Source organism: Propithecus coquereli, unplaced genomic scaffold, assembly GCF_000956105.1.
Source record: "Propithecus coquereli isolate 6110/MARCELLA unplaced genomic scaffold, Pcoq_1.0 Scaffold98, whole genome shotgun sequence".
Lineage (NCBI taxonomy): Eukaryota > Metazoa > Chordata > Mammalia > Primates > Indriidae > Propithecus > Propithecus coquereli.
The window spans coordinates 6,656,036-6,678,448 of record NW_012156173.1 but is presented as its reverse complement, the minus strand read 5'-3'; the positions used below and the strand labels follow the sequence as shown (position 1 = coordinate 6,678,448).

Here is a 22,413-nt window from a genome sequence, read left to right as displayed (position 1 = left end):
TGCCTGCAGGAAGCCCCAGGGAACCAGGAGTGCTGGGTGAGGGCACTTCTGGCTGAGCAGACCTCCAAACACATGCACCAAGCCTTCCTGCTCCTCTGCCTTTCAGGCAGACACTACCCAGCCTGTTCCTTATCCAGCAGATTCAATTTATGGCATTTGATTTTCCAAGAACGGCTATAGGCAATTCAGGTTTACCTATCAATCCATCTTAAAAGGAGCTTACAATCCACTATAGTTTCCAATTGAATAAGAAAACTTGAGTTCTGCTTTGATTGCTTGGCTTTGATTTCTTTTGTCAGTCAGTCAACCAATATTTATTGGGTGCTAAACCTAGTTCCCGGCACAAAATTGGGCACCAGGAAGTACTGGAGCAGATAAGACAGCAGGAATGCCTACTTTATGAGGTGTTCTGTCTGGCCTCTGCCTCCCTTTCTATAATCATCTCTCCGTATAGGTATGGAATTAAAGAGAACAATATTTGTTTCCAAAATCATTCAGAAAATGAAAAGGCAGTGCCATCCTATGACTACAGCAGTGCTCTGGAAGGCTTAGGTAATATTAAGCGAAGTGAATTTCCCTTTATACCATTGCAATGACTGTAAGTGCCTACAGAAACGGCCGCTTACCAAGTAAGTAATAATGCTTATAAAATGTATTGCAAATTTTGGAAGACAGCCACTAGGCGAATTGCAAAACATAAAACTTTTCCCTCTTTGCCTACCCAATTCATCTGAAAATTGAGCATTATTCTTTAAGGAAAAACGGAAACTAACCATTTGAAATGGGTTGCTTGTTATGGACTGTTTTAAGGCTAACTGGGCACAGCAATTATTGATGAGAAAGAATAGTAGCCCTCCGGAGAGTTGGGCAATCAGTGTGGAAGCACCCTACATACAGGCAGGGCTTTTGCTTTTCAGTTATGATCTATGTTAATTCCCACTAATCCAAGGCAGGGGTGGTACATAGCAGAGATTTACAACTGGCAGTGTTATATTAAATAACACAATGGATTAGCATTCTAATCACACCATGATTGTCTAGAAAGCCAGCCCCAAGACCAACAGCATGTGCGTGCACTTGCGCACACACACAAACACAGAGTCTACGTGACACCAAGTAACCAAATATAAAGCAACAGATGCGGTCCACTCTCCCAATATCCCTAAATTTGGTGCTCTGCAGCAAGTACAAAAAACAAAGAGATGAATGGATTTTTATATTTTTTTCAACGTGGTTATTTGGCAAATGATTAGAATCAAACTTTCTCTCTTCCATCACACCAAAGGAGAAGGTTGATCCAAAGGCAGATGGATCAAACAAGTTTGGAATAATATCATGAGAAGGGCTAAAACCAAAGACGTGCTCTTTACTAATAAGTAATTGTTTTTTCTGTGGCATCGAGTTTGTTTTATGGATTATTTTCGAAATGTATCGCTGAGGTTAATCCATTGTTAGGTTCTTGCAAGCTTAGAAGATCTAACAAATTAGTTTGCAACAACGGAGAGATTTGAGAACAATGATGGTTTCTATCCTTTTGCTTTCATGTTCTAAAATCTTTTGGATGATGAGATAAAGGGAATAAATGACAAGTAGACATGACTCTGATGGCTTTTTTGAACACACGTAATGTATTGAATTGACTCTATGTTGGCATAAACCATGAACTAATTCTTATTTGAGTTATCCTGTAGCGTATGCAGTATACAGTATACAGTACTCAACAAAACTATCAGCTGTTAATGAAATCAGTGAAAAAAATCCAATAGTTGTAGCTTACCCTTATATGCAGTACTATGCCTTCAGCAGCTCAGTAAATTAAAAGCAAAATTATGTAGAGGGTGCGGGGAGTGTGGAATCCTTGTTAGGAGCTGAGGGGCAGTCAGGATGAGGGAGGGAAGAAAAAGAGGGCAGAAGCCCTCGATTACTGACTCCTGTTTTCCAAAGTCATTGTCTCGCTTACTGTGCGAGGTGAGGGGACAGTGGATTTGTTAGAATACTGGCTACACTGCTGGACTAAAGAGAATCCTAAACACAAAAGCTCAACACACAAAAGTACACTTTGTCTCACAATAGCCTGAAAGTAGGGGTGGCTGCAGGATGGCAGAAAGCCTTGTTTGCAGGACTATTCAGGGCCCTGTTTTCTTCTGTCTGTGCTCTGATGTCCCCTAGGGCTTTGTCATGGCTGGGCCCACCGTGCCACAGCCACAGTTAAGCCATGGACTAGAAAGAAAGGAAGGACAAGGAGGTGTCTCTCTTTTTTTTTTTAGGTGGCTTTGTTAAGACATAATTCACATACCATGCAATTCACCCATTTGAAGTGTACAAATCAATGCATTTTGGCATATCACATTGTTAGCATTTTAAATTGTGGTAAAATATATGTAACATAAAATTTGCCATTTTAACCATTTCGAAGCATACAATCCAGTGGCACTAATTACATTCACTAGGCTGTACAACCACCGCTACTATCTACAAAACTTTTTCCTCAGCAAGCAAGTTTCTTTTAAACAAGCGATAGGACGTTGCCCACATTCCTTCCATTCACTTTCCCTTGGCGAGATTAGCCATGTGGCTGCAGCCAGCCGCAGGGAGACCTGGGGGAGTGGTCTGTGGTTGGCAGCCAGGTAGGTACCCAGCCAAAGCACAGCACAATCCAGAACTGAAGAGTTCTCCCTCTGCCGCCCATGCTGGAGTACAGTGTCGCAATCATAGCTCGTGCAGCCTCAAACTCCTGGGCTCAAGTGATTCTCCTGCCTCAGCCTCCCAAGTCACTGGGATTATAGGCATGAGCCACTGCACCCAGCCAGGTTGTCATTTATATTTGACAGCAGCAAACAAGCACCAATATTTTATCAAGAACCCATGGAAGGGAAATTTGGGAGAGAAACAGGCTTTGTTCTTCTCATAATAGAATGTAGGCATCTTTTTAAATCACTATTTTGATTTTGAGTAGATAATTTACAAGGCACAAAATCCAAAAGGCACCAGAAGGTACATAATGTGTCCCTCTGACCCCTGTATTACAGCCACCAAATTCCCTTTCCCCATGGCAACCATTATTGCCAATTTCTTGTGTAGTCTTCCAGAGATAATTTATGCATGCAAAAGCATGTCATCCCTTTTTGTAGACACAAGGTAGCATAAAATACACACTTTTCTATACCACACTCTTTTCCTTAACATATCTTGGATATCATCCCCAAACAGAATGTTGTCCGTAAAAGGCTGCAGGTATTCTATTGTTTGGCTACATCATAAACTATTTAACCTGTACCTTTTAAATAGAAATTTAGGATTTTTATGATTTTTGCTCTGCAAACAATGGCTTAGTCTTTGTACATTTATTCCTTTGCTCACGTGCAATTTTTTTTTCTTTTTTTTTTGATACAGAGTCTCACTCTGTTGCCTGAGCTAGAGTGCCATGGCATCAGCCTAGCTCACAGCAACCTCAGACTCTTGGGCTCAAGCGATCCTCCTGCCTCAGCCTCCCATGCAGCTGGGACTACAGGTGCATGCAACCATACTTGGCTAATTTTTTGTATTTTTAGTTGCCCCGCTCTTGCTGAGGCTGGTCTTGAACTCCTGACCTCATGCGATCCACCCTCAGCCTCCCATAGTGCTAGGATTATAGGTGTGAGCCACTGTGCCCAGCCACTAATGTGCAATTATTTCTCAGATAATCAATCACTGGACCAAATAATAGGTACATTGTTTGTTATCATTTTTTTCTTTTTTAGAGACAGGGTCTCACTTTGTCACCCACGTTGGAGTGCAGTGGCCCCATCATAGCTCACTGTGACCTTGAACTCCTACGCTCAAGGGATCTTCCTGCTTTAGCCTCCCCAGTAGCTGGGACTGCAGGTATGAGCAATACACCCAGCCAGGTTTGTTATCGATTTTTTTCCTGCAAATGTCATACGCGCATGCCCTCTCATGTGCAACCAGTGAGTGTCCAGTTCCTGCAACCTCTCTGACATGGCAGTTTTCATTGTAGTTTAATTTGCTTTTTTCCTATTTTAAATGAGGTTAAGGCTGGCTGCCGTGGCTCACGCCTGTAATCCTAGCACTCTGGGAGGCCAAGGTGGGACGATCCCTTGAGCTCAGGAGTTCAAGACCAGTGTGAGCAAGAGTGAGACGCTATCTCTACTAAAAATAGAAAAAGTAGCCAGGTGTGATGGTGCGTGCCTGTAGTCCCAGCTACTCAGGAGACTGAGGCAGGAGGATCGCTTGAGCCCAGGAGTTTGAGGTTGCTGTGAGGTAGGCCGATGCCATGACACTCTAGCCCGGGTGAGCAAGACTCTGTCTCAAAAAATATTTTTAATGTAATAGATAAATAAATGAGGTTAAGAATCTTTTCATGTGTATAAAAGCCATTTGATTCCTTTGATAAAAACTTTCTATTCATATCTTTTGCCCATTTTTTGTAGGATTTCTGTTCCTTTTTTAAACTTTTGGTGAATATGGGAAACATTATCCAGCCTGGTCTTTCAGATAAACTTCAGAAGATAAGCCTCAGAGTTTGTGTTGCCCTTTCAAAGAGTGTTTGACTAACGTTAACCTTAAACCAGTGCTTTCGGAAGTACTCTTTCAGGTATATAAAATCACTACTTACATTTGCTGTAAAGAGATATTAAAAGGAAACCACAGAAACAAACTGTTCAGAAATTGGTATATAACATGTACTTAACAAATGTTTGTTGAATCAATGAATAAATAATGGATAGGATGGATGGAAGGACGAAAACTGGTGTGGCAATGGAACTGGTGTTGCTTTTCAGCCACATTTTCTTTTTGAAGCTAAATTACCAAATTTAGATGATATCAGTTAGGAAATTTTCAATGGAAAGAAAAAAACGCCCAACTAAAAATGACTTTAAAGCAGGAACATATTCTCTCATCTAACAAGAAGTCTGGAAGTCCACAGTTCCAGGGTTGTTCATTCAGCAGCACAATGAAGGCTCTGGGGAGCCAGGCTCTTTCCCTGCGCTGTTGGCTCCTCCGGGGATCACCCCCTCATGGCAGCAAAATGACTACTACGGTGTCAGACATCACAGCCTCACCAACTGCATCCACAGACAGGATATAGGGAGTTTCTTCTAAGGAGTTTCTTCTTACGTAGAAAAGAACTTTCCAGAACCCTGTCCCAGAACACTCACCCATGCATCTCAGCCAGGAGGGCTGGGCCCCGGGCCCACCCTAAATCAGTCCCTGGTGAAGAGATATTCGTCCACCATGGTTGGTTTAGAAAATGACGATTCATCCACTGGGCGGATGGCCCACCTTCCCTGAGCACATTACTGCTTGCACGGGAACAAATTTAGAGTTCTGTGTGCAAAGAATTGGTGGTGGCGGTGGAGAGGGTAATTGTGGGCAGACAACCAACTTGGTATTAGTTGTAAAATTTTCCAGGATAACTTTCCTTATGAGTTTTATACAGTGGGATAGAAAAGGGGTGATATTTTAATAACAATGACTTTTTCACATTCTGGGAAGTGATGAAGAATTATATTGGACAATGTCTGCTCTTTTGTTTTAGAGAACACTGTTACAGCCTTTCTGGTTCCTTCTTGGAAAAAATATTGAGAAAAGGAGGAATGGAGTCAGGGGGAGGGGCTTGAGTTCAGGGTAAAGGTAACAATGAGAAAGGGGTCTGTTCTGATTTAGAGAAGACCACTCAGAAACTCCAAGAGCAGGACTTCTGATGTTGACTTCCATGTTTTCTTTTTCTACCTTGAGATGTCCTTATAATAGATGGCTCAAGTGTTCAGTAAATCTTGACAACTGCATCCCAGTGCTAGCTTTGGATCAGCAGCGTCTTGAGTGAAAAAGGAAGTGCAGGAGTAGGTTAGGAAGAGCAGTCTGAAAATGCAATTTCGGGATAGCATGAAATTATCAGTCCAAATAGGCAAATCCATGGAGACGAAATGGATTAGTGATTGCCAGGGGCTGGGGATTGGGGAGAAATGGGGAATGACTTCTAACAGGTTTAGGATTTATTTTGGAGGTGATGAAAATGTTCTAAAATTAGACAGTGGTGATGGTTGCACAACTCTGTAAGTATACTAAAGACCATTAATTTTGTTTTTAAAGATAGATGACTAGAAGAAGCCATAAGGACCATTAATTGTACATTTAAAATGGGAGGATTTTATGGGATCTAAATTATATTTCAGTAAAGCTAGGTTTTTTTCAGCCTGGAGCAGGAAGTAACCAGCAGCGTGGAACAATGATGGTGGGGGTGGAGGGGGTTGCTCACTGAATACTTAGAAATACTAGCAAAGGTCTGTACTTTCCAAGGTTATATAGGGTGAAGAAGTAAGTTATGTTATTTGAATATTAAGGGAGATATTGACCCAAAAGTTTGGCTAGCTGGGGATATGTGGCTATAATAGCAATTGAGCCCTTTCTCTAACTCCGCTTTTTATGGTACCTCAACCCCTCTCTCAGTATCTTAGCTCTCAGAAACAGTAAAACTACACACACACACACACACACACACACACACACACATGTACACACATACACATGGGTTGCTTCTATAAATAATGGTGTAACCTCTTCCCTTCTGAGCACAGCTGGAAGAAGTGAGGAGTGAGGGATAGAGCCTGGGTCCTCATGGAGTTGTGCAACTAACAAACACTGGAACTACCCTTCACCACTGACACCCTCTCCAGCTTCATGACGTCAGACCGAATGCTTCTCATGGAGAGGCAGAATAGCACTATGGGGAAACATACGGGCACTGGAGCCAAACTGCCTGGGATCACGCCAAATCCCAAGCCCACAAGGTACTAGCTATGAGATGTAGGGCAAGTTACTCAGCCTCCTCATGTCTCAGTTTACCCCTAGTATGATCGGAATAATATCAATGGCAACCTATAGGAATGTTGTGAGAATGAAATGAATTAATACATGTAAAACACTTAGAATTGCACCTAGCAATAGCAAGCACAATAATAATAAGCTTTAAGTGTTACTATATATAGTAGCATGCAATTCATGGCATCCCCCAATCCCAGTGAATTTGTGAAGCATGAATGTAGGAATCAACTGACTTATAAATAGACCGGAAAGAGAGTAGGTAAAACCATGGGTTGGTTAAGACTATGGGTGATACATGCTAGATGGTAATTTGCAAGAGACCAGGGAGGCGTATCTAATCCCTAGGTGGGTGTAAGAGAGAACAGGGAGCCAGCTTGCGTGGTGAAAATCAAAACTAAAAAGAAATAAACAAACAGTAACCCTCTTTTGGTCCTGCACCTCACCCTGCTGGATGAGAATCTTTTATTTGTGTTTGTGTCACTTGGGACTCTTTGGGTTGCAAGTGGCAGAAATCCCAATTCAAAATGGCTTAAGCAAATAACAACAATAACAAAGGGCTTTGTTTTATGTAACCGACAATCTGAGGGGCAGTGCAAACTCAAGATGAAAGTCAGCTTAACATCAGGGCCAAGAAAGATAACCAAGACTCAGTCAGTCTCTCTCTCTCTCCCTCCCCGCTCCCTCTCTCTCCCTCCTGCTCTTTCCCTGGTCCACCTCTCGGTTTGGTTTCCTTTCTACTATTAATACATCTTTTCTTGGTGGCAAGAGGGCAACAGCACATCTGCCCTACCCTACTCCATCTTTCCAGGTTCAAATCCAGTGAGAAAAAAATATGCAACTTAAGTCTTGCCAAAAATATCCTTGCACCTCATTGGCTCTGACCAGGTCCCAAGACCATCACTGAACTAACCTTGGTAGCCCAGGGGAGGAAAGCCTTTGACTAAATTGGCTAGAGTCACATCCTGAGGGTGGAGGGGTGAAGTCAACACCATCTGAACCACATGAGCTCAAAGTGGGAAAGGGATGGTTTCCCAGGAGAAGCGTGGGATTCCATTTTGCTGGTTGTGTGTCCTGCTGTTCTGTTATACTCTGTTTAGCTCATAGGCTCTCTTCCAAACCCTGCTGTTTTGTCGCAGGAACAGGACAAGATAGACAGGGCAAGAAGTATATCCAGAATTAGAAGTACTTGTTATGCATGTGGCCAGGGCGATGGTACAGTTTCAGTAGGTGCTGTCATGAAGTCCAGCCTGGCAGACCTAACACAGTGTCTAGAGACTAAGGCAACAGAAGGGTCAGGCTGGCAGTCATCACTGGGGGGTTAACATGAAAATAACAGGTGTTAGCTGGGCACGGTGGCCTGTGCCTATAGTCCCAACTACTGGGGAGGCTGGGAGGGGAGGCTCACTTGAGCCCAAAAGTTCGAGTCCAACTTGGCAACATAGCAAGACCCTGTCTTTAAAAAAAATTAATTAAAAAAATTACAGGTGTCATAGCAGGTAGTTGAAACATGGTAAGAGAAAATCCAGAAGTGGGAGAGACTTATGTCACGCAGAAGCGAAGCACCCCAAGAAGGAGAAGGGAGAATCGATACTACTTACAACTGCCATGGCACACCAATCTGAATACGCATTCACTCGTGCTCACATTGCACTTGGATTTGAATGGTACCCACCCCGCACGCACGTATAATCACAGCTGAGTGGGTAATGCTTAACAGGTGATGTGGGAGAGCAGGGGTTACAAGAAGGGCCAGGAGCTATGGGTGCTTTTGCTTCTCTTGGAACCTTCCTTAGGAATGTCTAGCTTTCCTTCACAACTTCCATTATTACAGAAATTGAACAGACTTTTCAAAAGTCTTCACCCAGGACTTCTGGTTTCAGCTCCAACATGTGAAGAGCATGGAAGTTGTTAATCCCATCCTTACAGCAAGAAAAAAGATGAACAAACTGAAAATCAGTGATTTTTCTTGGCTCCATCAGAGAACTGAGTTCACGGGGCAAGCTGCCACCCCTGAGAATCCAGAAACCTACAGCTAAGATCTCCTTACCTGGAGCAGAAGCCACGGGAGCTATAAATTGGTAGAAACAAATGGTAATTTTGATAAACGTCTGGAGGCTGAATATGAACTATCAAGAGTGAGAAATTCATGGGGGTCACAGTCTTAAGAGGGTACCCACATTTTCACGGGTTTGACCTCCAGAAACCCCACAAGTGATGAAGAGCTGAGAAAAATTCCTTTGCCCTATGACAGGGGTAAGAGTAATCACTGTGATATATTCCCAGAGCTTCTCTGTAACAAAGACCCACTCTCAGAGGCAATAACGGAACCTTATCCCAGCTGGCAGAAGGGCATTTCTCCCACTCTACGCCCCTCAAACCTTTCTGCTTCATCTAAGGGCAGTAAAAAAAAAAACACCTAAGAAACATTCGTGAAGGACACAGCCCAGGGAGACACTAAAAGGCTGAGATTTAATGAGATTGCAAACACTTCCCCTCCGCCACACTTTACCACCACACCAAAATGGCTCCAGTTTAATAACAGTGGATTAAAGCTGAAAGAGTGGCAATGTGCCCGACTCTATGTAGGGAGCAGTTCTTAGGGAAGCCTAAGAACAGGGAGACACGAACAAAGACACTAGAGAAATTTGCAGCCTCTGGCACCTATAGTTGCAGCAAACATTAAACAGCCCAACTTCTAGCCAGATTAACATGAAACCTCACACTAACCTATTTGTCTTAGTTTCTATTATCTAATACATCATCTGGCTTTCAACAATGTGTGTATATATATATATGGCATGCTATATAGGCAAAGAAAAGAACATGTCTGAAGAGGCAAAGCAGGTGTCAGAACTAGACTCAGATATGATCCAGGCTTTGGAATAATCAGACAGGAAATTTAAAATAACTATGATCTGTATGTTAAGGGCTCTAATAGGAAAAGTAGACAACATGCAAGAGCAGGTGGGTAATGTAAACAGAGAGGTGGAAACTCTAAGAAAGAATGAAAGAAATGCTAGAAGTTAAAAGAAAGAAAAAAACCACTGTTACAGAAATGAAGAATTCCTTTGATGGGCTCACCAACAGACTGGACACAGCCAGAGAAAGAATCAGTGAGCTTGAAGATAGATGAATAAAAAATTCCTAAACTGAAATGCAAAAAAGTCTTTGGTCAGTTAAGGACTTAGGAGTTTCACCCAGTTTTGTCTTCCTGAAGTGTTGCTATTAGTTAGACCGTTAGACCGTCTGACAAGAAGTGACTGCTTTTGTAGGACTGCTGGTCTTGCAGGAGTATAGGTCACTGCTCAGCTCAGCTCACCCATCCCTGAAACATGCACACGTCCTCTAGGCAATCATTGTCCCAGTGTTTCAGATTCATCTATGCCTCAATTAATAACAAAAGGCTGGACAGCATTTATGGGGAGGGGGCCAGCAACAGGGGTGGTGTTGAGAAAGTCATCTGACATCATGCTGTGTTTTGGAGACTGATTCTAGCTGAGAACTGACAGGTGAGTATGAGGCAGGGCTTCAACCATGAAGAACTGATGTAGGAACAGATTGTCAAGGCAGGAACCCAGGTGGGCACAAGGTGGGGGTGTAATCTCAGAACGAAGGGAGAATCCAAGTTGTCAGAATGGGGTACAAAAATTGAGTCGGTCAAGCAATAGTGGCGAGTGACTTCCAGTGGAGTCCCACCCACAGCGATGTCCTGGGGCTCCACAGAAGCTTCCTTCCCTCCTGATGCAAGACCTCACTGGAGCTGAAAGTCAGGGTGGACCTGAGTCTGTGGATGGGTTCAAGTGCTGCCAACAGTGGAGGAAGGATTTAGAAGCCAGACAAGGGCTGCCAACTGCTTTTGCCTTCTGAGCTTGTGCTCCATGTACCTCCTCACAGCCTGCCCTGTCCTATGACTTACTTTCTTGCTCCATGTAGAGACTCCCAAGCTTTGCCCCAAAGCAAATGAGTGACAGAAGTTCCACTTTAAATCTTCTGAGTTTTTCTTATCCTATCATGTTCCCCTCCGCTTGAATCATGGCCTCCCACCATAGGTGTCCATGATGGTTACTTTTATGCGTCAACTTGTCTATGCTGTGGTACCCAGCTATTTGGTCAGATAGCAATCTAGTTGTTGCTGTGAAGACATTTGTAAGATGTGAATGATATTTACAATTAGTAGACTTTGTGTAAAGTAGATTGTCCTCGATAACATGGGTGGGCCTCATCCAATCAGTTGAATGCCTCAAGAGCAAAGACTGAGGTTTCCAGAAGAGGATGCAATTCTGCCTCGGGACTGCAATGTAGAAACTCTGCCTGTGTTTTCCATCTGCCAGCCTGCTCTACACATTTCACACTGCCCTCATGAACACCAATTCCTTAAAATCTCTCTCTTGTGAGTTCTGTTTATCTGGAGAATTCAAATACAGTGACTCTACAAGTTTGTTGACAGGAAAGAATTCATCTTTTTGCTATAAATGCAAGCTGACATTTTAACCAAAGGGGAATTTTTTTCAGTGAAAAACAATCATTCCTTCCATTTATATGGCAGTGATATTAACAGAAAGCATATACTTCATTCATCTTTGCTGATTGTCATTAATTCTCAGCTTCACACAGTTGCAACAGGATGTTGCCCTCTGGTATGTTGACATTAAAATTAATGCTTATTTTTAAAGAAGTCATTATAACCCAGGCAAACCATTTCTAACTGCAGCATAGGAGGGCTCCTGCATCTTAAATGGCTTGTGGAGCTAACTATGCAACCAATCAGTTGCCCATGAAAACCAGCAAACAAGGACCAATCACAAATCACAATTACACTTGCTCACCCGCTTGTGGTGATGGAGCTGAAACTTCATTATTGCTTTTGCTTTTTGTTTTGCTTTGATTTTTGGAAAGGAAAGGAAAATATAAGATGCTATTAATACCACCTGAGAACCTCAGAAACATGCTCGCAAACCTGTCCTCACTCTCAAAGTACCTCTCCTGCCAGGAGTCCACCTTGGTGGACTCTACTGTTTATTACTTTTCAAACTCCATGTTAACTGAAGTCTGGCGTGGATGGCTTTCACAGCATACCTCAGTGTAAGGCGGTATTTTATCTTACTTTGTAACAGTTTTCTACACTAGAGAATATGTTTTTATTTTTGTTGGTTTTGTTTTAAACCAAATTGCCTTGTTAGTTTCGGAAATTCCCAATGGCACGGACCCTACATACTAGACACTATATATCACACGATGAAGGCAAAAGCAAACCATATAGTGACAACAGAACATAAATGTGTCTAAAATAAATTTCTAACAATGTATCTTTTAATAGATAGACTTATACTTTATTTTGACAAATTTAAGATAGAAAAATATCATAATGTGACTATAGCGGTTGCTCTTTTTGTAACATGGTTTGGTAACACGGTTTGGGATGTGCAGTGCGACTGGAAAGGGTTGTTTAACAGGATGGCCCCTCGTCTGGCTGGGCTTTAGTTAATCCTGAATTATATTTCAGCCATAGCATTTGCTTGAAAGAATATTGGACACAGTAAAACTGGTTTTAGGAAAGGTCATGGCATTCAATAATAAATATTACAAAGCAATGAACCAAAACAACTTTTAGAATATTTTTATAATTACTAAAAGCAAACTTTAGACTTCATAAAGCTAAGAACTCATATTTTTCAAAATAGCTTTAACATTTTCTACCAATATATAATAGAATAATGGAGCACTTATTTTAAAAAAACAAGAAAAATTAGAGTAAACATTTCAGATGACTATAAACAGTAAACATCAATTGAGTATATTTATATATGTCATTTCAACAATGCACTCTTTGCCAACTGTCGATAAAAACTGTAGTTCTAACTATCATCAAAAATGTGCCCCTGGATGTTTGAACTTATCAAGTGCTGTCATCATTTCTACACTCCATCTTTGGAGGGGGTAGTTTAGGGACTCTTGGTACATGCAGATATTTGGTTGTGGTTATAATGACAAAAAAATAAATGTGCCAGGAGTCTGAAGCAGAAACCGTTGCCTGACTTTATTAAGCACCTTCACATTCTTTTGTCTACGATGCCTCAGGCAGTCACGCTTAATAATTCACACAGGTGCTAATTCTGTCGCTCTCTGTCAGTACCTTTCAGCTTCTTTCTTTGCTTCCCTCTCCCACTCCTCAAATAATAAAACTGGAAGGCCCCTCATTGAAACATGTTATTTCTAACATACAAAATAAGTGTACGTACATATGTACATACATGCATTTCCTTTTCAAGGACTGGGTAACTCTTCATTTTCTATCAAATAATCCTTCTTCATATACTTGGTTCCCCTAACCAACCTCCACACTTCCAGGTAAGCATCCTTTAATGACCTCTTGCTCCCTTCCTCAGAGCTCCTAGCCACCGGCGGGACTCCTCCGGGGCTGCCCCTCGCCTCTTGCCCACTCTGCTGAGCGGGGCCACCTGCTGCCTCGCCACCTCCTGACAGGCCATTTCCTCCCTCCCCGGGCAGCTCCTCCATAACGAACGGCATCTGGTCTCCGCTTGGCAGCGCCTCCTCTCCACCGGGCTGTGACTCCAGGTCCTCGTATTTGCTTTGCTTTCTGGTCTCCACGAATTTGGCCACGCAGTAAATGATGGAGCCCAGGGTGTTCACCACGACGCCAGCAATGAACAGAGAGGTGGGCTCCACGTCGCTGAAGGCCACCATGCCCACTGTGATGGTGGCGATGCTCTTCACCACGCCCACGAAGCTGGTGGTCACGGCCGAGTTGATGTAGGTGCAGTGCAGCGTGGTGAAGTTCATGGCGCAGCCGATCAGGACGCAGGCCACGAAGATACAGACCATGGCCGGGTCCTTCCAGCCCGGGAAGGCCCAGGCGTGGATGGAGTCGGTGCTGGCGAAGGAGCAGACGACCAGCAGCGGGGTGGCGGAGACGGCAATGACGTACTGCGCCGTGAGCGGCCCGTGCTCGGTGTCTGCGCTCGCCTTCTGGATGAGCACCAGGTAGGCGGCGTGCACCAGCACCGCCAGCACGCCCGTTACGTACCCGATGGGGTCTCCCGTCAGGTCGCCGGCTCCTGCAGCGCACCGCGAGGACGGCCGAGCCAGGGCGGGAAGGAAACAGAGAGAGGACAGCAGTTGGCACGGGTGGGTATCCACTGGGGCGAAGCGTCGGGTTGGAAAGTAGGCAGGATTCGCGCCCAGCTCTGCCCACCGAATTCCTGAGAAACCAACAGAGCCTCGCCATGCCTAGGCTGGCTACCATGTAAAATGCGACAGCCAACTCAATCAATGCCCCGTGCCGTGCACGAGGAGAGGCGCCTTTCTGCCACGTCCCCGCCTCACCCCGTCTTCCTCCCTCTACAACAAAGACTCCAGAAAGCGCAGATGCCCTCGGGGTAGGTGCTGTGGCTTCCCCGAGTTGGCACCGAGGTCACCCAGGCGCGTGGTGCCTCTACCCCGTCCCCGTACTGTGGAGCAACGGAAGAGAGGGAGCCCCAGCTGGTGGCCTCCAACCCGGAGCTGGCCAGGCGTGCCCCTGAGCGAAGGTTTCCCGCTTCCCCAGGCTCTGGTCTCGCTCAGTCTGCCCAGCCCAGCCTGCACCCGGGTCCCAGTCCCGGGTCTGCCTCGCTCCCGCAGCCCCCCACGCGGCGCGGGACACGCCAGGGTAGCCCCGGGAGCTGGAGCTTTGCCCCCCATCCCCCACAACCATTCCAGCCCCTGGAGACCCAAGGAAGTTGACGGCCCCCCTCCTTCCGGCTCGGCCCGGGGTTGGAGGACTCCGGCTGCCAGGCTCGGGCGGCCCTCCTACCTCTCCCAGAGGAAGGAGTGAAGGGGGACGACCGGGGTCGGGGGCGGCGGGCAGAGCGATAAGAGGTGAAGCAGGGGCGGGGGTCGGAAGCCAGGACGCTGGGCGGGGGGTGTCTCAGGGAGGAGACAGGAGCAATGGGGAAGGCTTTCGTTTCGCGAGCGGAACGACCACTCTCAAAGCTCTCCGCCTCTCTCTGCCTCAGTCTCCCCATCTGGAAGTGAGGGCGTTGCACTGAGTGATCCTCGCGGTCTCTGCCCGGCGTGGTGGGCTGGGCTGGGCTGGGGGTCGGCGTGGGGCCCGCTCACCTGCCAGGGCGGCGCCGCAGGTGGTGATGAGCACGGCCGCGAGCACCCCTGGCGAGGGCGCGCCGTTCTTGAGCACCAGGACGCCGATGAGCATGGTGACCAGGGGCAGGCAGCGCTTGAAGACCACGTACATGGGCAGGCTGAGGCCGCGCAGGGACCAGAGCGTGAGGCTGGACTGCAGCGTGGAGAGCACTGCGACCCCCGCGAAGGAGCGCGCCAGGCTCAGGCCGAAGGGGGGCACCGCGATGAGCCCGAGGCGCCGCAGCAGCTCCAGGCTCAGCGCCGCGGTGGAGCTGGTCAGGCACTGCACCAGGGTCAGGAAGGAGAACTGGTAGCGGCTGATGAGGAACTTGAGCAGGATGTTGAGGGAGCCCGAGAAGACCCCGTGCGCGATGGCCACCGAGATGCCCAGCACGCGGCCCCGGCACAGCTGCCGCATCGCGCCGGCCCCGCTGCACCCGGCGGTGGCGGAGCTCCGCGCCCTGCGGGAGGCGAGCGCGAGGAGCGCTGCGAGGGCGGCGGGGGCGCCGGCCCAGCGCCGCGGCGAAGGGCAGGGGACGCCGGCTGGGCTGCAGGGGGCAGCTCCAGCCAGGCGTCCTCGCGGTTCGGCGACTCCGCGTCCGACTGCCCCGCAGCTCCAGGGAGACAGTGACGAGGGCGGGGGACTCCGAAAAGTGGCAAGGGTGGGGGGGCCGGTCTGAGAGGAGTGGCGGGAATCCTAGCGACAGCGATTTGTAAGTAGGTGACGAGCCGTGACGGCTCGTGTCCCGCGCGGCTTCACAGTCAGGGAAGACGCTCTGCGGAGGGACGCCGGGCGGCTGGGCGCGCCGGGGCCCGCACCCCTCGGGTATGCGGCGCCCACTCGGGCGGGTTGTCCGGGCACGGCCCCCGTCTCCTCCCACAGAGCCGCTGCTCTCGCTTGCCCCTTCCTCCGGCCGAGGGGCTTGGGTGAGGGGATCCGGGGCACAACTAAAGAACATTTTACAAACAACAGCGCTCCAGGATCGAGCACCATTTATTGGTCGCAACAAGTGACAGCGCCCCCAACACCCTTTCCCCCCTGCTGCAGCGGTTTTTCCACCCAGTGCCTCCGGGCACCGCCAGGGCAGCGAAAGCCGTCGGTGTTGGCGGCGGCGGGGCCCCTGATGCTTGGGATCCGGGCGCCGACGCCCGCATGAAGGACCTCATGGCCCTGGAGGCTGCCGCTTCTGGCGCCCGGCGGTGCGCACCGCTGTCCGCGCGCCTTCCAGGGAGGGTCCTGGGGTTACGCGCGGCTCGAGGGGAGCTTTGGCGGGGGGCGCAGTGGCCTCGCGGGGCGGCAGAGGCTGGGGGCGGGGGTGCACTTTCGAAGCGAAGCAAAGATACAAAGCAAAACAGCAGAAACGAAGTCACTGGTGCGAGTAGCCGCTACCAGTTCCGGAGGAGAGCAGGGGCGACGCTACCCCAGGGACGGGAGGGGAGGGGAAGGGGGGTCAAGGGGAAGGGCCAGGAGAGGGAGGGCGGCCGGGGCAGGAACCCGGGGCCCTTCATCCTGCGGGCAGACTCCGTGCAGCTTTCTGTGGATCCCAGGAAACTGGTCAGTGCGTGGGACCGTCGTGGGCTGCTTCGGGGAGGACAACCGGGTCGGGGGTACCACATCCCCGGGCCAGGGTGTGCCTTCACCCCGCAGGAGAAGTGAATTGCGTGCTTGGCATATCGCTAGGAGAAAAATGAAATTCTTACTTTTTTCGGGCACGAGACTTCGGTGAGTCTTTGATCAGAATTCAATTCTCTGGAAAGTAACACACGGACCCACAGTTAAATGAGCAGCAGCAGAGGGATTCGCTCGGGGTGTTTTCTCGATACTTGCAATTTGTGGCCTTGGCTAGGGTTGGGCTGGGAGGACAGAGTTCGAGATTGCTGCGCTCCGCCACCGCTTTCGTTCACTGCCCGCCCGGCCGCTCACTTCTCTTAGCCACGGGGCTCGCAACTCCTCGCCTTTAAACGCTGCACCACATTGCCTTAATACGTGGGATCCTCGTCTCTCGCGATTCTTGTGTTTTTTGCCTGTTCCACCTCTGCGCTGAGCTCGACACTTCAGCTCAGGTGGTGAAATTGTGATTATTCTTACCGCGGCAGGGGGAAAAAATACATCAGGGATCGGCGGTATCACTGCAGCCCTTCATTTGGGCCAGCTGTTTGTGTCGTGAGTGCTCACCTTGGTGGGGGAGCTCGGTCTCAACCGGTCCACCAGCTCATGCGTGAGCGCCTAGTGGAGCCACCTCCCTGTTCCCGACAGGGGGGCACTCAGGAAAGTGTTTGTGAATGGCCAACTGTGCCAACTTTCCAGGAATAACACTGGAAAGCGTTCCGCTGAAAACACGTGCTTCCGGTTCCCTCGGGAGCTTCTGGGTTTTTGTTGCTAAAAGTTGCGGTTACACTCTATGGGCTGTTTAAGGGACTGTTTTTCAAGAGTTGATGTTATTCCTTTGGGAAATAATGAAGTCTGAGGCAGCAGTTCACATTGTGTGTATGTGTGTGGTGTAAATGTATACCCAAAATATATTCAGATTAAAAACTTTGAAAAATAACTTTTTAAAGACATCAGCAAATTACAGATTTCTGCTTCTAGGGACCATTCCAATTAAAAGATGGCTGCTTTAAGCCATCCTAAGCGAATATTATAAAGAAGTGGCTGCACAGACCTACTTTTGGAATGATTCATTTCTGCCTCGCAATTATAATTGCTTCCATTTGTGATATTAACGTTAGGTAAAAGATTTGGGGCTGATTCAGCTCTCTTACCCTTCTCATTTAGGAAAGACAATTTAGCTTAATATTTGAAACCCACGGTGGCATGAAACAGAGCACATTTTCTCCACTTTATTGCATATAATTCTTTTCTGTTACGGCTTTTTTAAAAAAAGAAATCTTAACTCCATCTCCCACAAAACCAGTTACTAGATAAGCTCCTCAAGAAAACTGGGAAAAAATGAGAATACTATGTTTAGCAAGGTTAAATTGAACAAGAATGTAGATCTGAACATCAACTAGCTATTTGACCTGTTGGTATCAAGGTACCAAGGTACTCAAGCTCATTATCTCTGGAGCTACTCAATAAATATTAATGGCATTAACTGAGTCCTTTAGTTCATTCATTCAACAAACATATACAGCAACTATTTTGTGCTAGGTAGTCCCTTAGCCACAGAGGACACAAAGGACACAAAGACTCACCTCAGTCCTTAGGGATTCACAGGTGGGCGTGAGGGAACGCAATGAAGCTAATGCCAATGCAACAGTGGGGTCTTGTGGCAGGAAACAGGGGAGTGCCCAGGAGGGCAAGTAAATCAGCTTGAGAGGGATGGCAGAGAAGGCTTCGTGGAGAAGGAGATATGGTCTTTTTGAAATTTTTATTTACTTCATCATTTTTTCATTGTAAAAGTAACACATGATCATTGTAGTACATAAAAGGAAAATACACTTTATATATAAGTGAATAAGCTATCTTCAATGTTCACCATCCCCAAACCCACCACACAGAGCTTGCTGTTTGGTGTAGAACCTCTCAATCTTTTTTGTATATATATTTATACACACATGAACTCCCCCCTTTTAAAATATAAAATTAGGATATCATACACATTTGTCTATAATTTGCTACTTTAAAAAAAGCATATTGTGATAATCAGCCTTCAAGGTGGTCACTGGTGATCTGGCTCCTGGAACAAAATGAGTGCCAAGGCTTGTGGGAAACCCAGGTGGGGAAGGCAGGAGGTACAGATATGGGGGTATTCAGTATATGTATGAAAGTGAAAAACTGGATTAGCACATCCAAGGAGAGGCCTGGTAAGCTAGAAATTAATGAGAGTTCATTTTTGGAAGAGGCAAATTATTGCTAAGATATACAGTTAAGAAGTGCCAGCCAAAGGCAGAAGGGACAGCTGGCTCTCAGCCTGGATCTCCCTGGGCATAATGGATGTTGGTAGGGTCAACCCAGACTCAAGAGGTAGCTTCTTACCTCTTTAGACTTGGAAACTCAATTTTGTCACTTCTCTCAGGAATGATAAGGATCTAGTAACCAGAGATCCACTTCTCGACTATTTCTCAGTGAGCCAATTTCTGTTATTCCTAAGAAAAAGAGGCTACGTAGCAGGACCATGGGTTTGGAGTCAGTCATTCCAGCCTTCAAATTCCAGTTTCATTATTTTCTGGCTATCAAAACTACTGAGAACCTTGGCTTCTTTGTCTGGAAAACAGGGAGGGCCACCTTGCAGAGATGTTATAAAGATTAAAAGGGATAATATATATATAAAGCATCTCACATAGTGCCCTCATCCCAGATCAGTGATTGTGAGTTCCCTCTTCCTTCATCTACTCTTGGAGTCTTGCTCTATCACCTGAGTGCCATGGCATCGGCCTAAGCTCACAGCAACCTCAAACTCCTGGGCTCAAGCGATTCTCCTGCCTCAGCCTCCCGAGTAGCTGGGATTACAGGTGTGCACCACACCTGGCTAATTTTTGTATTTTTAGTAGGGACGGGGTCTCACTCTTGCTCCAGCTGGTTTCAAACTCATGAGCTCAAGGGATCCTCCTTCCTCAGCCTTCCAGAGTGCTAGGATTACAGGAGTGAGCCACCACGCCCAGCCTCCTTCATCTACACTTGAGTGCTGTTCAGTCACTGCAGGTGCAGGAGCTTGGGGAGGCAGGCAGGACAAAAGCAAAGAGAAAGCTAAGAGCTCGGTAGCCAGGAGACAAATACTGATTTCCTAAACCAGAAGGAATGACTGGTTGTCCTCCAAAGTCCAGAAGCTGCTTAACTTGTGAGCTACCAAGAATTAAAAAATCTTGCACATTCTTTCAGGAGAGCTCTGCTCCTTACAGTTTTCCAATTGTAGCTCCAAAGACAGATTATTCTGTTAAAATCTCCTTCATTCTAAAGGGAAAAATTTCATTTCATTTTAAGTATGATCTGGTTTGGGTATTTTAAAGGTCTATTATAACTTCTGCTGATACAGAGAACACCCGCTGTGGACCTGCTTTTATTGAACTGCACCTTGGTGTGATGCATTGGATCGAATGGAAGAAAGTAACAAGAAAAAGTTCTGTGAAACTAATCATTGTGACAGTTCTAAAGATGTAGCTGAACACCTTGTTCATTACAATAAATCATTTATGTTGAGCAGTGTCCTCTTTAGGGGGCCTCTTGAAAACAGTATTGCTGATCTAAGAACCAAAAGAGTTGTACCTTCCCTGAGATTCATTCATTTAACAAGTATCTATCAAGCACCTTCTGTGTGCCAGGCGTGATGCAAGGGCCAAGCCTGGCACTAGAAGAGAGTCTGTGCCCTCCAGACCACAGGCACTGAATCGTGTAACTCGCCAGATTTCCCATTTAGGAGGCTAGAAACCTTAGTAGCAAATCTTCAACCCACTTAGTAACCAACTTTATAGGACTCTGAGGTATGTGCTTTCAAGCCCCACTCCTGGCTCCACTTTATGTCTTTTGTTCTACCTTTTAATTTATGCTCTCTTGTTTTATATGTTAAGCTGTCTTAATTTTTTTCCAGAACAAGTAACAAAGACATATATGAGTAAGACAATACACCTATATTTTAGTTTATTTTTACTGTGATTATTACAAATATATTTTGTTCTTTAAACATTCTAGAAAACTTAAGAATTTGTAATTTTTGCCATTTATAACACATTTTAATGTTATATAAAATACAAATTTTATGCAAAGTAGTTTATTAATTTTTCCCATTTAACCTAATTTTTTTGTGACAGGGTCTCCACTGTTGCCCAAGCTGGAGTACAGTGGTGCCATCATAGCTGTCTGCAGCCTTGAACTCCTGGGCTCAAGCAATCCTCCTGCCTCAGCCTCCTAAGTACCTAGGACTACAGATGTGAGCCATCACGCCTAATTTTTCTATTTTTTGTAGAGGTGGGGTCTTGCTATGTTGCCCAGGCTGGTCTCAAACTTCTGGTCTCAAGTGATCCTCTTGCCATGTGAGCTACCACCCTCAGTGAACCTTTTTTATTTTTATTTTTTCAGTTCATCAGCACCTAGAGATTTTTCAAGGAGACTTAGGGAGACAGCTAAGAGAGTTTATAGCATTACTTATGGCTAGTTTCATGGACAAGAGCTAGAAGCTGTAGTAGGACCTAAGACTTTTTGCTCAATGGGGTTTTAAAATTTTTTGATAGTAGAGAAGTGGGAAGAGAGAATAAAGAGTCATGGGTACAATATCTACGATTTGAATAAATGTAAAAAAATGTGAGCTCTTAACTCAGAGCATTCCATGTTCTTAAAGCATGGCACCAGTTGTCGAGAGAATCTCATTCAGTCTATGTGTCAGGCACATGGTAGATGCTCAATAAATAACCACTAAATAAATGAATAAATTAAATCTACATTAGAGATATATCTGATACCTGTTATTGAACCATAGATATATCTACATATATAGTTATATATAGTTGTATTCACATATGTAATGTTGTAGAAAAAGCAGCCTTGTTGGCAATGTCATAAATGATAAATGGTCAAGAGATGGAGTTTATTTTGATTTTTATCAACAGCAGTATTATATTTTACATCAAAATGAAATAAATTAAAAATGAAATATATCACTGTGAATATAATCTATAGATTTCTCATATTTTAATATATTTTACAACAGAGACTACATTTTAATAGATATTATGAGATATACCATAACATTAATTACTCCTTAGGATTTTAAGAAATATGGCTTATGTACCAGACTTAAAGAGTGAGCCAAAGTCTTTATCAGCTGCCTCAAAACTGATTCCAGGGTAAATTTCAAAAACTTGAAATCTGAATAGCACATAAATGCATAATGTCTATGTTTTCAACAGTTTATTTATTTGCTGTTATGTAGTTCTTTAGCCAGCATTCTCTGTTTCTGACAAGAACAGTGTATTTCAAGCAGGAACAGTAAGACAAACAGGATCATATATCTTTATCATTTCATCCCAAGAACAGTCAGCCACCTATAAAACAAAAATGAAGTAAGAAGAAACACATTTAGATGAACAAAAATTCAAAATTGGCAGCAAAATCCTAATCATTTAGAGTATAGTAGATCATTCACTAGTAAACATATTTTTAAGTAAGAAAAACATAGGGATAAAGTTCTGATAAAGGGTCTATTTTCTCTTTTTAAGATATTACTTCTGGGATTGTTTCCAATTGATTGAGGTTGCCTACAAGGCAATTTTCCACAATAAAAAGAAGAAAAGGAAAAATGTAGGCAGTAATATGAAGGATGAAGTAGCAAGACAGATATTTTGACTAAAGGCATTTGCACTCTATTTCCCAAACTTTCATGGTTACAAAGGCTGAAATTTACCCAAGGGAACCCCCAGTTTTGATTAATTTCTTTGCTGTCAATAACTGTGCAAGTAAATGTTGTCCTCTGGTGAAGCAACTGATGACTCTCCCTCAATAGATGATTCCAAACCTTG

The 22,413-nt window shown here is 45.4% G+C and overlaps 2 protein-coding genes across 2 annotated transcripts in view; both read right to left on the bottom strand.

The window, feature by feature from the left end:
- Window positions 1-12,133: 12,133 nt before the first annotated feature.
- On the bottom strand, window positions 12,134-15,610 carry SLC35D3 (solute carrier family 35, member D3). The gene is made up of 2 exons (XM_012665205.1): window positions 14,941-15,610; window positions 12,134-13,901 (listed from the first exon to the last, which is right to left on the bottom strand). Exons 1-2 carry the CDS (start codon window positions 15,377-15,379, stop codon window positions 13,090-13,092), a joined length of 1,251 nt encoding a protein of 416 aa, XP_012520659.1. The 5' UTR covers window positions 15,380-15,610; the 3' UTR covers window positions 12,134-13,089.
- A 6,180-nt stretch (window positions 15,611-21,790) lies between these two features.
- The window catches only part of PEX7 (peroxisomal biogenesis factor 7), a 109,690-nt gene continuing 109,067 nt past the window's right edge, over window positions 21,791-22,413 (bottom strand). The window contains exon 8 of the mRNA XM_012665177.1: window positions 21,791-21,939. Within this exon, the coding sequence (XP_012520631.1) occupies window positions 21,871-21,939 (69 nt within the window). The 3' untranslated portion in view covers window positions 21,791-21,870. The remainder of the gene's footprint in view (window positions 21,940-22,413) is intronic.